Genomic DNA, 15,939 nt, shown 5'->3' with positions numbered 1-15,939 from the left:
AGCTTTCAAATATTAACCACAAACCTAGTAACAAATGGTAGAAAGCAATGGGGAAGTCAGAAGAATAAAGGGCTCGAATTCCATCTCACATGAGTCGCTGATTCTGGAGAATCTGGAGCTCTCTCTATCAGCTGCAGAAAAGCATGTGGCTAGGATCAGACAGGCCGTCCAAGAGCCAAGCCAGCAGCTCACCTTTGCCAGAAGCAGCGCCGCCAGGAGCGTTTGCCGGCAGCACCGTGGCTCCTCGGAAGGCTCTCTCCAGGTGATTGTGCTGCTTTGCCAGCTGCTCCAGGGTCTCTTCCAGGCGGATACGCTGGTCCCTTTCGTACTGCAGGGACTTCTGCCACTTTTTACTGTGGGTCTGGGCTAACACAAGGAAATCTCTGCAGGCCTGTATGGAGAAAGAGTCGATATAGGTCACCTCAACTCAGCTAGTCAGAGATTCCCCTCAGGCCTCTGTAAGCCCAGTAAGTAACTTTATTCTGGGAACCTGAACTAGCAAATTAAAATGAAAGGCCTTCCCTGTTATTTCACGGTATCAGGGACAGCCAGCTCCATGACACAATCAAGGTCAACTCCAGAAAAAAATATTGAATGTGGTTGTCATAGTTCTTTCATATTTTCCTGGTCATGAGGACCAAACAACAAATACCAAGTGAGCAACAAACCTAGACAAAGTATTTGTGCAACATCACAAAGGGCAGCTATGTGAACTGCTCCAAAGAAGAAACCTATTGACTAAAAGGTGAGGAAAAGCATGGGATAAGCACGTATTGCTTTCAATACATTCTCAACTAAACTCAAGTCACCTAAAACTGAGGAATTCAGACACTGAGAACAGGGAGTCTGCAGTGAATTAAACCAAATATGGGGAAATTTAATTGGTTTTTATTTTGGTCACTAAGATAACAACTGATCTTAAAAATTAGAAGCCTACCTGATGAATCGAAGAAGAGATCTAGAGACAAAACACAAACCTGACCATATTAGTCCCTTCACTGGCTCCCCATCGACATTAGGACCAAATCCTAACTACTGGTCATGGACATAAATGGCCCTTGTATCCTCCTGTCCAGGCAGCTGGACGCACCCCTGCACCCTGCCATGGAGCCACCCTGAACTGCTCACCCTTTCTCAGACATGCAGATTTCTTTCAGGCCTGCCCATCGGAGCACGTGCTATTTGCTTGGCCTAGAATGCTCTCCTATCCCCTTTCTCTGCTTGGCCAAGTCCTCTCCATTCTTTAAGATCTATGGCAAATGTTACCTCTTCTGTGACCCCCCCCAACCCCCGTCTCTCCTCTACTTTCCACAGCACTTTGCACATATTTCTATTTCACACCATCCACAGCAGGATCGTGACTTTCTCTCCAGATGGACTTGTGAGCCACCTGAAGACACCGTTTACAGCTTATTCACATACTTATCTCCAGCTCCTAACTGAGCTGCTCTGTACATAGCGAGAGCCTGATGCAGTTTGCTTAATAAATAAAGGAAGGGAGCAATGTAAGCTTAAAAGTCTATACCCTGTTAAAGAGAAACTAATAGGTAAATAGAACGTCTACTCCCATGGTTTCAACCTTTGCCTATGGGCTGATGCCTACTAAATCAGTAATTCCAGCTCTGCGCTCACGGAGCTGCAGACCAGACTATCCAATTGCCTACTCAATGGCTCAGAGTAATCTCAGAATCAGTGGGTCCCATATGAACTCACCATGTTCCCTTTCTGACTCTGCATCTCCATCCCAAGAACAGTTCCAGGGCCCTTCCACCTGCCCAAGCCAGAAAACTAAGAGGGATCCTTGATTCTTAGTTTTCTTCCCTCCCCACATCCAATGATCAAATCCTACTGATTTTTCTTCCATACTTCTGGACTCTGTACATTTCTTTTGTTCCTCCACACTCAGAAGCAGTATAGAGGACATACTCTGGAATTGTCACAGCTCCATCCTACTATCTAACTACAGAATTTTTAGCAAGTTACTCATCTTCCTCATCTGTAAACAAAGAATGACAACAGTAGCCATCTCAAAAGTTGTTGCTTAACATGTAAGCACTTAGACCAGGCTCACAGTAATCATTCAATAAGGTGTTATCTATTAAGAGTTAAGCCTGCATCAAAATCGGTCTTATCCTCTTCTAATCCACTACTACCAAGCCCATTGGTAGGATCTGCACACAGCCCCCCACCCCCCATACTTAACTCCTCTTCAGCCTTATCTCTAGCTACTTCCTTGCTTGGGTAACAGTCAACTGCAAGTGGTTCCCAGACTCTGGGAGAGAGGGAGGGATCCACACACACCTCACCTGGATCAACTCTCTTCCCTCACTTCCTTTGAAGAACAGGGGTCACAACTCAAAGTTAGCGAGAGAAGATTATATGCCAGGCACTTTACTGAACACTCGACATCCACTATCTAATAAGAGCCTCTCCACACCCTGAGAGCAGCTACTAGGATCATCACCATTTACAGAAAAGGAACTGGGGGCACCGAGGGACTAGGGTGCCCCAGGTCACAGAGAGGGGAACTGGGGCAGTTGGACTTCAGGACCCCAAACTCTTTGTTGCCTTTTTTTCATAAGAAGACTCTCTCGGGTCTTTCAGAATTTATCTGAGGGGCTACCTTCTCAGATCCTCCTGGTCTGAGCTAGACAATCCCATGGTACTAGAGCACAGCAGCCTGTGCTCACATCTCTCCTGGCATGCAGCACACTCCATAACGATCTGTTCACTTCTCTGGCCCCTCACTGGACGGTAATCTCCCTGCGGGCAGGGACCACAGCCACATTAGTTTTATATCCCCAGCACAGTGCCTAGAACACAGAAGGTGCTCAATAGGTGTTCACTGCATTAGCAAATGCATACGCTAACAGTGTCAAATGCGCTCCCCTGCTTAGCCTCACTCTGATAATAAGAAAAGCTATATCCTAAGCAAGCAAGCAACTGCGTGAAATGAGTGCATTCTTCCTTTGCTATAACACTGCCTGTTTAGAGATGTGATGTGCTAGCATGTCAGTTTTAAGGCCTTGCCATCATCCCCTAAAAGGTATAAAGGAAATAACACAGGGCTAAAAAATGCATTTCCTGCAGTAACTGGCTATAAAAGGGGCAGAGACAGTGCACCCAGAGAGAACAGAATGAGAACTGACACAAACTCTGGATACCTAGAACTCAGGGAAAAAGAACTGTCACCAGGAACGAAGATAAGCATATTTTCAAGAGAAAAGTCCAAAATAAAGTTCTAGTTTTATGAGACATTTTTAAATCAAGAGGTGTTTTATTTAGCAAATTTTTCCTATCAGAGTAGGAAAAAAATTGTCATGGAGGAGGGTGTTCACCTGACACGGATAAAAGGTTAACAGATGGTTGTGTCCTGAGCTGTTCTATTTCAAAAGTATATTTATTTACTACTGATTAAATGACCTGTATGATTTATGAGGTTTCCCTGATCACAGGAGGACCAGAAAAACAGGCACACAGGCACCAAGAAGTACGAGAGTTTGGAAAGAGAGCACACGACCCAACATCAGAAACACAAGCGCCAGTGCTGGTCTGCAGAATGGTGCTGGGAGACACTGATCTGCCTGCAGTCCTTAAGGGGACAAAATAATTTCTCTCCTCTACTTCGTGGGAGTCGGAGCACTGAAGAGAGTGTTCAACGCTTCAGAAAATGACACAAAAGTAAAAGTTACTACAACTTTCTATTAAGAAACAAAGGGGTTTTAAGTGCAAAAAAAACAAATTTTCCCTTGGTCATAGGAAAAGACCTTCGATCTCTAAGAGCCACGTGAACGCAACTAATTCTAAGCAGATGCCTTATTATCACTCCTCAAACAAGGAAAAATCTGACCCTAGTGAAGTAAGTTCATCCCATTTAATTAGATAGGAAAACAACAAAAACAAAACCACCACCTGCACAAGCCCCTTCTCAAAGAGCAGTGTTCTCACGTGCCGTATGAAGCATCCTCTCGTGTTCCTATGCGGAAGCTGACGAACCTGCCGGGTGAGGATCAGTCGCCAGCAGAGGAAAAAGGGCGCTGTTTAAACTGTGCACTCATTCCATACCTATCACCCAGTATCGGACACACGTCACCAACGTCAGTGGCACGTTGGGTTTACCTGGAGCCCTGCACCCAAGCAGCCAAAGTATTCCCTAAAGCAACGACAGCACCCGAGCTAGTCAAGAGGAGGCAGAAGCACTGGCCCCTTCTTTTGAAAAGAAAAGTACCCAAGGTTGAATATTTTGTCTTATCACCCAGAATTACCCCTCAAATCCAAGACTCAAGATGGGACTAACCAGGATTACAAGGTTCTCACTAGTACTTAATCCAGCCCCCACTTACCACACTGTAGGCCAGGGTGCGTTAGCAAAGTAGGGGTCAGACTCCAACCAAAATCTCAAAGAACATGGAAGTGGAAAGGGCCCATGAAGACCTTTTAGTTCCAACAGATTTAGAGAAAAATAGATAGATAGATAGATAGGTAGATAGATAGAACCACAACCCAGAGAGGTGAAGGGACTCAACTAACATCACCATCAGATGCCCTGCTGGTGGCAGACGCAGGGCTGGAGCAGAGTCCTCCTGACCATTCAAGCAGAGCGGGAATGTCATTCCATCTGTGCACCCTGTTACATTTCATGCAACAAAAAAAATGTAACTCAAATCCCTTGAACGATTAAGCAGGACCTAACGTCCTATGCTTTACCAACTACAATTTTCCAGCATTTGGGAAGAATTACATTTCAAAGAGGGAAAGAAGCAAAAAGCAAGGCAGACATGTGCGCGCTTACGTTGATCATGGCGTTGGACGTTATCCTGAAGAGCGTGGCCCGCTCGTTGACCTGTTTGATCTTCTCGTTGCTCTCGGCCGGCAGCCGCAGGGACTCCAGCTCGCTGAGCGAGCGCTGCAGTGCCGTGCCGTGCTTGGCGATCAGGTCGTTGCATGTGCTCAGGTCCTCCACTTTGCTGGACAGGGTCCGCAGGGTGTTCTGCAGCTCGGTCTTGTCGGTTTGTGAGACGGACTCTTCATCTCCTGACTCATCTGTACGGGCGGAAAGGTGAGTGATAGGACTCCAAGCCCAGGGCTGAGAGTCGGAACCCTACCCACTCTGCCCACAACCAAACTGACACTCTTCAGGTTGTGCGTTCTGACCGACTGAGAGCTCACCATTGCCAGGCGATTCGCCTACAGGTGGTCCACAGCCCACCTGTGTCACAAACAGCTGGGGTACTACTACTTTTTTTTTCCTGGGACAGACAACAATAAGCAATTTTTCTGCTCACACTTTTTTTCCTTCTAGTTTTACTGACATATAATTGACATATAGCACTGCTACAAGTTTAAGGTGTACAGCATATACACCTTACATATATTGTGAAATGGTTAAAATAAGTTAACCTCCATCATCTCATATAGATACAAAAAGAAGGTTTTTTTTCCCTTGTGATGAGACTTTTAGGATCTACTCTCTTAACAACTTCCAAATACACCGAACGGCAGTGTTAGCTACAGTCATCATGTTGCATTTTCATCCCCAGGACTTACTTATCTTATAACTGGAAGCTTGTACCTTTCTTTTTTAATCTGTTTTTTTTAATCTGTTTTTTTTTTTTTTTGGCGGTGTTGGGTCTTCGTTGCTGTGAGTGGGCTTTCTCTAGTTGCGGCGAGTGGGGGCTACTCTTCGTTGCGGTGCGTGGGCTTCTCGTTGCGGTGGCTTCCCTTGTTGCAGAGCACAGGCTCTAGGCGTGCAGGCTTCAGTAGTTGCAGCACGTGGGCTCGGTAGTTGTGGAGCACAGGCTTAGTTGCTCTGCGGCACGTGGGATCTTCCCGGAACAGGGATTGAACCCGTGTCCCCTTCATTGGCAGGCGGATTCTTAACCACTGCGCCACCAGAGAAGTCCCTGGAAGCCTGTACTTTTTGACCACCCTCCTCCATCCCCTCATGTCCCAACCCTGGGGTTCTTCTTAAAGGTGCAGTCTCTGGCCCCACCCCCAGAAAAACCTTGATTTGGCTGGTGTGAGGCAAGGTCCAGAAATCTGTACTTCGAATAAGCTGTCTGGGTAACTCTGATGCACATTGAGGTTTGCGAACCAGTGATCCAGAGGACAGGATGGAGAAGCTATATGGCTCTTGGGGCTGGGAATGAATTATTGAGCCTTTTAACCCTAGCTTGAGGGTCCCAATCCAGTCACACTGATTATTAGTGCAAATCCACTATCATCTGTTGGGTGATCAGTGGGCCTGTATGACATGGGTTGAGAACTGCAGTCTAGATGCTCTCTGTAAACCATGTCCACATCATCAAAAGACTCATTAACGTATCTTTTCTAAAGGAGAGCTCAGGAACTTCAGGATGAGCTCATCTGCCACTAAAGCCACCCCTGCACTGAAAGCTGTGCAAGGTCTTCTGTTAAATGACTTTCAAATAATAAGTCAAGCAGAGAGCTGTGTTGTGCCTCTTGCTATCAGTTTTGTCCTTAACACTTTGTCACTGCAAAGTTCTTTTCCAGCAATGTCACTTCCTTTGGGGGAGCTAGAATCAGCACTAAAATCAAAACAAAAGAAACAAGGAAGGACCTGCCCTATCTGTTAGGCAAACAGGCAGGGCCAGAGTCAAAATATAACCTGTTACCCGGAGATTTACAAAGCAGCAAACTCTCCTTTCATTGCTTAAGAGATATTAAACACAGCATGGGAAAGAACAAGGGATAAGAAACACAAGAGATGAACAGAAGTTAGCAGGTGAGCATCTTGGTCAGCTCTAAGTGAACAAGCTCAGAACGACTAAACTATCAACATCTGCAGGGAAATCCTACCATTTTCCTTTAAGAAAAATCAAAACATAATTAGATTGTTCTTTTTAGTGAGACTATGGTAGCAAAATAAAGATTTTTCACAGAAAATGTCACATATAATTATTATTTTTTTAATGTGCCTCAAGCATGAAACAGCTCTGGCCACCAGCCCAGGCACCAAGCTGGGCTGAACAAAGGGCTGGGCACTCCTCTGCCCAGACTGATATAAGAGCAGCACCACCCATCAGGTGTCTCTTTGCCCACTGCCAGGGGGTTTCACATACAATGTTTCTGGCCATCTACGAAGACTGTTGGTTTCAATTCAACCAGAAAAGAGTTAAGTAAGAAGATGTCAGGAGAAAAGAAAAAAGTAAGGACAGATCCAAAGTGTGAGTTGTAATAATCCTGACTGATCTATCAATAAAATAATTATTTCTCAAAATTTTAAGGTAGTCAGTTGGCATTAAGAGCCAAAAGGATAACATATGCTCCTAAGACAGCTTCCCAATCTGAACAACTCTGGCATTTGGGGCCAGCTACCTCTCTGCTGTGGGGCTGCACTGTGCATCGGCAGGAGGTTCAGCAGCACCTCTGGCCTCTACTCCCTAAAGGCCATTAGCACCACCAATGCTCAGCCTTCGCCAAATGTCCCCTTTGGGGCAGAATTGCCCCCAGCTGAAAAGCAGCACTCCAGGAGAAATTCTGCCTGGTGAGCAGAAGGCTGAGACATCCAGGAGATAGCTGCTAATTAAATGACAATGACAATGAGGGACAAAATAAGATTCGTGCATAAGAGGGGCAAACAGAATGTTCCCCAGACACAATATTCTTTGCTCCCTACCTGATTCTGCCAGCATCTTCACAGCCTTGGCCTTGGCCAGTTCTAGGGCTGTGACCCAGCGCTGCCGCTCTACTTCTGAGCTCGCCTTCAGATGGTAGGTCTGAGCACCCCCATTGGAAATGATGAAGTTGCAGGAGTCCTCCACTGTGATGTTGGCTGTGGCGAGGTTGATGGTACCCCGGCAGGTATGTCTCATTTCTGCCTTTGACCTGCAATAACGAGCCAAAGACAAGCTAAGTAGAAAGTTGATGCGTGCTTTATCCTTCATCACATTCCATTTCATAACTCTAAGCCTTTCGAAAATACAGCAGTCTTAGGAACTAGCAAGTTCTAATATTTCCCTCAAATGGCTCCCTAAAATTCAAAAAACAATCAGTAGGGATTTCCTTTCAGAGCCTATAAGATTTTATTGCTCTGCTGTCCCTCTCACCCTTAGCTTTTAAAGAATAGGCTTCACTGACGGATAACTACATACGGTATTAACCCAACGATTTTAAGAGTACAATTTAGTGAGTTTTGACAAATATATACAATTGTGCTACCACCTCCACAATCAAGATGTAGAACATTTCCATCACCCCAGAAAGTTCCCTCATGCCCTTTTGCAGTCAGGAATTACCTTTTACTTAGCAAGATATAATTATGAAATAGTGCTTTATAAACTCATGCAACAAAATTCTGTAAAATAATCTTATTCTCTAAGAGAAAGAATAGCTCCATTTTACATGTATTGAACAACCCATTCCCCCAACTATAACTCAGCCCAAATGAAATTCTCGTACTACTCTTAACAACTATCTTGCAGAAGTGTAAGGCACCCTTAGACGTTTAGAGTATTAAATACTGACTACAGCTCAAATGATATGAAATAGGAATAACTAGCTTTCTGTGGGAGTAAAGAAAGAATAATCATTAAAGAATCACCAGGTGGTATAATCTTTCTGGAATATATTCTTTCCTAAGGTCCACTGACCTCTATTGGTGGGAACTCCTAAGCCATCCTATTAATAGCTAGGAGAGATTCAGCAAATCTGTTCTCAGAGGACTGGGTATAAAAATTTTCCCCATTTCTACTGACTGACAGTTCTATTAATAGACTAACTTTTGAACTTTACAGCACTGGTTGGTGACAACAAGCTACAAGAGACCTGGCATAAAAGATCAAGCTGCTAGCACAACTGAGAGTACAGGGCAAACTGTGCTCATTTCCCCCACCCGCTGATTATGCCCAGGGACCTGCATGTTGAGACTGCAGTTTTTCCCTGACCAACTTGGAACATAAAGAGGTCAAAGTCCTTTGCCAACTGCCACAGTGCAAAGCAGAGCCGTTTCTCTTTCACGAGTGCCAAGCGGCCAAACATACCTGGCACGTCCAGAATTCCTGCATGCCAGAGACGACACACACTCCATCTCTGGAAACTAAGATTTGGTGGCTTTGAGAAAGTCTGTGTGCTGTGTTTAGGAAGACAGATTTGCTATCGTTCGGTTTGTCCCATGAAACTGGTTTTTCTTCCTCAGATGCACAAATGAGCAGTAGGGGATGGCCGGGGCGGGGGGAGGGGGGTACGGGTCCTCAATAAACCAGGCCATCTTCCATCGCGCCCGCACCTGCCACACTGTAACGTGAATCCCTGGTTTTTCTATTCTTACCTCCCCTCCCCTGCCCCCAAGCTTCAGTTACATTATGAATAATGCAGGCTGAATTACAGACCCGCAGCTGACAGGCCAGCTCACCCTTGCTTTCTACTCCAAAGGTGTTGCTTGGACCGTCTACCACACTCCTCACAACGTGTTGGTATATTCCACAAGCCACTTCCTAGGAATCTCTTCTGCTTGGGTCATCTTCATGAACTAAAGAAGTTTCTCAAATCACATAATGTCTGTAGCAGTTTTTAAAATACCAAAGAACTCTGGAAGTAGGGCGGGCTTAACTTCGGAGCTCTTGGGTTCAAGCAGGTACACCTATGCTTATAAATGGTGAGTGCAGAGGCGAGAAAGACATGCTTTTCAGAGTGCAAGATAAGTTCTTTAGGCACCTCAGTATTAGGTGGTATTTTCTGGTTAGTAAGGTCTTCCCTGAAAAGGCCAGCCGAAATAGTAACTCAGTCTCTAGAGGCTAGCCAGGAAAACTAATACTATGAGCTTGTCATGATGTGTCTAGGAGAGCTGGGGTTCTACATATGGTTTTAAGTAACCGGAGATCTGTGTAACTTTGTGAGGAAGAACAGGATAGGTAAAAAGAAGGCTTGCCAAAGCCTATTAGGACAGTTCATCAGAGCATGCGTCTAGGAAGTACTCAGCTAAAAAGAAAACAGTATTTTGTAAAAGGCATATACAAGATACGATTGGTTTTGGAGGCAAGAAAAGCAGGAGGAAAGACGAGTTGGCTAAATAAGGAGATGGGGTCCCAAAGAACCTGTTCGAAAGAATAAACTACCAATTTGTTGATAGGAAGTACTTCAATGTGATTCTGAGGGTAGTGTGTAGATTTGATAACTTTGGATCCTGTTGCTTGGTTGGTGTGTGGGTGGAACCATCTTAGCTGGCAAGGACAGGCCCGTGGTATATTTCCCAATATGTGGTTTGATATGTTTTGGAAGTAGTTTTAGCTGTAGTCAGACAGGTACCACTAGCTACTGTAAGAGAGAAGTGAAAAGGGGTTACAAGTACTTAAAAGATAGCAACATACAGGTTATTACTGTCCAACCAAGATCAATACTGATCAAGACTGGTACTGATCAAAGGCTCAACTGGGCTAGAAAGCAGATTTGATTAGGAACTTGGATGAGGAAAAATGACCACACATTAAGGCCCTCAGCTGATACACAACTTTTGAAAATGGGGAATCAGTGTTAACAGTGACTTACAAGCCAAGTTAGGACATGAATCAATTGAACATTAGAATGATGGCCAGTGTAACAGGAAAACATGAACCTGAGTAGGGGAAAAACTCTGGAGCAGACTAAAATTTTAGATTTGTGATTTAACCTTAAACTGATAGTCCTGGATCAGTAATTAGAAAGGGTTAAAATGAAAATCAACTCTGAATATAATAATGCAAATGATATACATAAGCCAAAGCAATCCTGAGAAAGAAAAACAGAGCTGGAGGAATCAGGCTCCTTGACTTCAGACTATACTATGGAGCTACAGTGATAAAGACAGTATGGTACTGGCAAAAAAACAGAAATACAGATCAATGGAACAGCATAGAAAGCCCAGAGGTAAATCCACACACATATGGTCACCTTATCTTTGATAAAGGAGGCAAGAATATACAATGGAGAAAGGACAGCCTCTTCAATAAGTGGTGCTGGGAAAACTGGACAGCTATATGTAAAAGAATGAAATTAGAACACTCCCTAACACCATACACAAAAATAAACTCAAAATGGATTAAAGACCTAAATGTAAGGCCAGACACTATAAAACTCTTACAGGAAAACATTGGCAGAACACTGTACGACATACATCACAACAAGATCCTTTTTGACCCACCTCCTAGAGAAATGGAAATAAAAACAAAAATAAACAAATGGGACCTAATGCAACTTAAAAGCTTTTGCACAGCAAAGGAAACCATAAACAAGGCGAAAAAACAACCCTCAGAATGGGAGAAAATATTTGCAAACGAAGCAACTGAGAAAGGATTAATCTCCAAAATATACAAGCAGCTCATGTAGCTCAATATCAAAAAAACAAACAATGCAATCCAAAAATGGGCGGAAGACCTAAACAGACATTTCTCCAAAGAAGACATACAGATGGCCAACAAACACATGAAAGGATGCTCAACACCACTAATCATTAGAGAAATGCATATCAAAACCACAATGAGGAGGCTTCCCGGGTGGCGCAGTGGTTGAGAGTCCGCCTGCCGATGCAGGGGACACGGGTTCGTGCCCTGTTCCAGGAAGATCCCACATGCCGCGGAGCGGCTGGGCCCGTGAGCCATGGCCGCTGAGCCTGCGCGTCCGGAGCCTGTGCTCCGCAACGGGAGAGGCGACAACAGTGAGAAGCCCGCGTACCGCAAAAACAAAAACAAAACCAAAAACACCACAATGAGGTATCACCTCAGAGCAGTCAGAATGGCCATCGTCAAAAAATCTACAAACAATAAATGCTGGAGAGGGTGTGGAGAAAAGGGAACCCTCTTGCACTGTTGGTGGGAATGTAAATTGATATAGCCACCATGGAGAACAGTATGGAGGTTCCTTAAAAAACTAAAAATAGAACTACCATACGACCCAGCAATCCCACTACTGGGCATATACCCTGAGAAAACCATAACTCAAAAAGCGTCATGTACCACAATGTTCACTGCAGCACTATTTACAACAGCCAGGACGTGGAAGCAACCTAAGTGTCCATCGACAGATAAATGGATAAAGAAGATGTGGCACATATATACAGTGGAATCATTAGCTATAAAAATAAACGAAATTGAGTTATTTGTAGTGAGGTGATTGGACCTAGAGACTGTCATACAGAGTGAAGTAAGAAAGAGAAAAACAAATACCCTGTGCCAACACATATATATGGAATCTAAAAAAAATTGTTCTGATGAACTTAGGGGGAGGACAGGAATAAAGACGCAGACATAGAGAATGGACTTGACACAGGGAGGGGGAAGGGTAAGCTGGGACGAAGTGAGAAAGTAGCACTGACATATATAGACCACCAAATGTAAAACAGATAGCTAGTGGGAAGCAGCCGCATAGCACAGGGAGATCAGCTCGGTGCTGTGTGACCACCTAGAGGGGTGGGAGGGAGATGCAAGAGGGAGGGGATATGGGGATATATGTATACGTATAGCTGATTCACTTTGTTATACAGCAGAAACTAACACACCATTGTAAAGCAATTATACTCCAATAAAGATGGTAAAAAAAAAAAAAGAAACGTAATACACAAGTGTTCACAATTAATGTGGCTTAAGCAGTGAGGATGTGCTAAGGTATTTTCCACTGTTAGAGACCAGATAAGCCTGTGTTCCTACTTTAACAACCTCCAACCCCCATCATTTTTTTTTTTTTTTAGAAACTGTTCATTCTCCATCAATCCAACTCCCATCTTCAATTTCCTCTCAAAATTCTTTAAGAGCCAATACAATGGAGTTGGTGGAAAAGCGATTCGTTCACCCAAATCCTCCTGGTGGCAAAGTGACTACTGGCAGAGGAAAAGAAATATAGAGTGAGCCGTTCTTAACAACACTGTTTTGGGGCCCAAATAGAATGGTCTTTATAAAAAGATTTCACTTAGAAATGCCATTATATTAAGCAAAATCTCCCTTACAGGGAACTTCTATACATTTTGTATGAAATATACATAGTATCATGATCTATAAATGTACTAGCTATGGATAAGTAGTTATCTCTATATCTGACTGATCCATGTAACACTAACCTGGGTTTTAGGTTGTGTTGGTGTGAAAAGAATTAGTTTCAAATCCTGACTCAAGACCTTGGGAAAGTTGCCCAAGCTAAGTCTCCGTTTCCTCATTGGTAAGATGGGAATATCTCCTAACTTCCAGATTGTTTTGGGGAGTCAAAGAATACCGTATGTTAAACACCCATCCAAACTGTCCAGCACTCAGGAAATGTTTATGTCCTGTCTCCAAATTCAGTGCCCTAACCTCTCTATCTATAGTAACATGAGTAGCCAAAAGCATGTTATGTTGTGAGAAGATTGTGGGTCACCGTAAAAATATACTGAACATCCCAAAACAAGCATTTTTGAACAGAAGCAGTCATACAAAAGACACGGACTCTTCTCTTAATGAAACTTAAACCTCACTGACCAGAGAGATCCCAGAAATACTGGATGGAACACTTAATGATTCCCACAGGAGGACGTGGGGCAGGCAAAAAGAAACACTGGAGTGCACTTCTCCATTCTGGTCTGTCCAGAAGGCGAAAGCCTAGGCAAATCTTGAAGAGATAAAGAGAGGGGACAGATACCGAGGCCACCCTACGCGTGGTGTCCTTGTGCCTGAATGTGGAGACAGCAAAGGCGGGTACATAAAGGGCTGCTAATAACCTTGAATTCTGGAGACTAGGCACAGAAAGCTAAGCCTTGGGACTTTTTACAGTAAGTTCCTTGCGAGCGGTGCCTGGACTTTGCCCTCCCATACGTGTCCCTTAAACACCTACAACAGCGCCTTCCTTGCAGAATTAATCACTGCACCGATGCGCTGTTGGAAACCCAATGGAAGAGTAGATGCTCTCCGAACAACTGGAAGGGCCAGGGACCGAGGGGAAGGTATGGCACTAAGGGTGGATCACCCAGGTGGAGCGGTAAGTCCTGGGGCGTTCACTTTCGTGATGGTGGACTCGTGTCGCGGGCTGTCAAAGAGCGCAAGTGAGGAAAAGGGGCCTGGGGCGACCTTGGCTGCTGCGCGGGCTGGAGAGGGTAACGGCACAGGGGCTGTGGGCTGCAGTGGGGGACGGCGCCCCGGAAGCAGTTACCTGTAGTAGCTCAGGAGCCCGTTGCTCAGCACGAACCACCGCCGCTGGTAGCCTTTGATATAATTGGTCCATTTGAAGAGCCAGCCCTCGCGAGCCGAGCCCGAACCCCCAGCGCCCGAGCCCCCCGCCGGCGGCGCAGGAGCCGAGCCCGCCGCCGCCACTCCCCCGGCCCCGGGGCCCGGGCCGCCCGCAGCCACCGCGGCCACCGTGCCCGGGGCGATCCCAGAGCTCGGCCCCGAGTCTCCGCGGCCACCGGCGCCGCCTCCTCCCACTATGGGGGGACCGGCGCCGCCGCCGCCGCCGCCCGGGGCCGCAATGGCTGCCGGGCCCGGGCCCACTACTCCTCTCAGCTCCGTCGCCGCCATGAGCCGCCGCCGCCCGGAGATACAGGACCGGAACCGCCTACGAGAGCCGCCGTCGCCGCCCGGAGGGCCCCACTCGGCTAGCGCATCAGCCGCCGCCGCGCAGCGTCCCCGCCCAGCCAGGCCGGCCGCGGGGAGGAGGGCTCTGCCGCCGGGAAGGAGGAAGTCGATTGGTGACGCTGAGTGTCACTTGCGGAAGACCCCTCGGGCATTGGCATTTCTCTTGGGCCTGTCATTCCACCAGCGCCCAGTGAGAGCCCGTGGTGGGACGCTTCCGCCAGGCACCGCCGTTGATTGGTGCAGGTGAAGGCCAATCAGACTCATGAAAAGCTCATTGGTGCTTTCCCGAAGTCTCCAGCGCTCAGGGAGGACTCGAGAATGCAGACTACCCAGCCAGTGTGATTGTCGATTGGCTAGGACTTCTGCCACTCATTTTAGTTTATGCCTCCGTCACCGCCACGTAACCCCCCCCATCACTTTTCTCCTCGCCCCTCTTCCGCCCTTACGGATTGGTGGTTCGTATCAGCTGCTCAACCTTTTCTACCATTTGCAGAAAGAGTTGAGGAGAAAGGGGAGGAGTGTAGTCTCCACAGCCTCACTTTCATTTTTTATTGGTTGGAAAGGATGCCACTCACAGTCGGCGGAGAGACGGAGCGGTGATTGGAGATGATTGGTTCCGGGAATTGTCTGTGAAAGCAGGAGCATATCAATGCTAACCAATGAAAGAAACAGATTGAGAAAGGGGCAGGTCAGGGCAGCCAATAAAACCAGGGAAGGGCACTTGCGGGGCGTGCTCGCCTGCTTGCACCTTTGTGGAAGTTTGCGAGAGGCGAAAGCGAGTCAGGTTCTTTAAAACGTTTTTTGATGTATGGGCAGTGTTGGGAATCCCTCTCTCTGAGTTAAGATTTCCATAGTTTCTTGTTGAGAACAGTGTTTCTCAGTACTCAGCCCCTGCCTAAGTCTCTCCCTTCTAGGGCCCCCTTCTAGCAGCTGGCTCCAAGCTGGAGGCCTGAATTCCTGGGGAGCCCAGAAATGTCTTCCCCAGTTTCCTCCTGAATCCACCATCCTAATTCCTTTGCCTGGTTTGCTCATCGTCGCACCACACCCCTTATCTCTTGATTGTAGACTGTTATAAGCTTCTCCTAATTCTGTTCCACGAGTTTCTGACCCAGCTGTGAAGAGAAAATAGACTGAAGACCTGACTTTACGTGTACTTCCGAACGGCGTCTCTAACAGTCCTAAAGGCCCTTGTTGGTTTTAGCATCATAAGCGCACACGTATATGCTTAACTTTGCACAGAGAAGTTATTTTTAGATAAATTGACTTTGTTTACACATTTATGAAAGTCATAAATTCAGTAACTCATTTAACGTTTAGACGTTGTGAACTGTTGTTACAAACGGAGCTTTGAGGGGAACCTGATATCTGTTACATTTTGCTAGTTTTGCTGGACAAGAGAAATAGCTGTTAG

At 45.9% G+C, this 15,939-nt stretch overlaps 1 protein-coding gene and 1 non-coding gene across 2 annotated transcripts in view; both read right to left on the bottom strand.

Annotated features, from left to right (window-relative positions):
- OSBP (oxysterol binding protein) overlaps window positions 1–14,594 on the bottom strand; it is a 33,831-nt gene extending 19,237 nt beyond the window's left edge. The window contains exons 1-4 of the mRNA XM_067748903.1: window positions 14,107–14,594; window positions 7,640–7,848; window positions 4,793–5,043; window positions 193–391 (exon numbers count right to left, since the gene is read on the bottom strand). Of these exons, the coding sequence (XP_067605004.1) occupies window positions 193–391; window positions 4,793–5,043; window positions 7,640–7,848; window positions 14,107–14,471 (1,024 nt within the window). The 5' untranslated portion in view covers window positions 14,472–14,594. The remainder of the gene's footprint in view (window positions 1–192; window positions 392–4,792; window positions 5,044–7,639; window positions 7,849–14,106) is intronic.
- Window positions 6,931–7,072, bottom strand: LOC137231365 (small nucleolar RNA SNORA48). Its single transcript, XR_010946489.1, has one exon. It is a non-coding gene; the product is annotated as a small nucleolar RNA SNORA48 (small nucleolar RNA).
- Window positions 14,595–15,939: the final 1,345 nt, after the last annotated feature.

This window comes from Pseudorca crassidens, chromosome 9 (assembly GCF_039906515.1).
Source record: "Pseudorca crassidens isolate mPseCra1 chromosome 9, mPseCra1.hap1, whole genome shotgun sequence".
NCBI classification, from domain to species: Eukaryota; Metazoa; Chordata; class Mammalia; order Artiodactyla; family Delphinidae; genus Pseudorca; species Pseudorca crassidens.
Note: the sequence above shows the minus strand (reverse complement) of the source record. Positions and strands in the feature narration are given on the sequence as shown.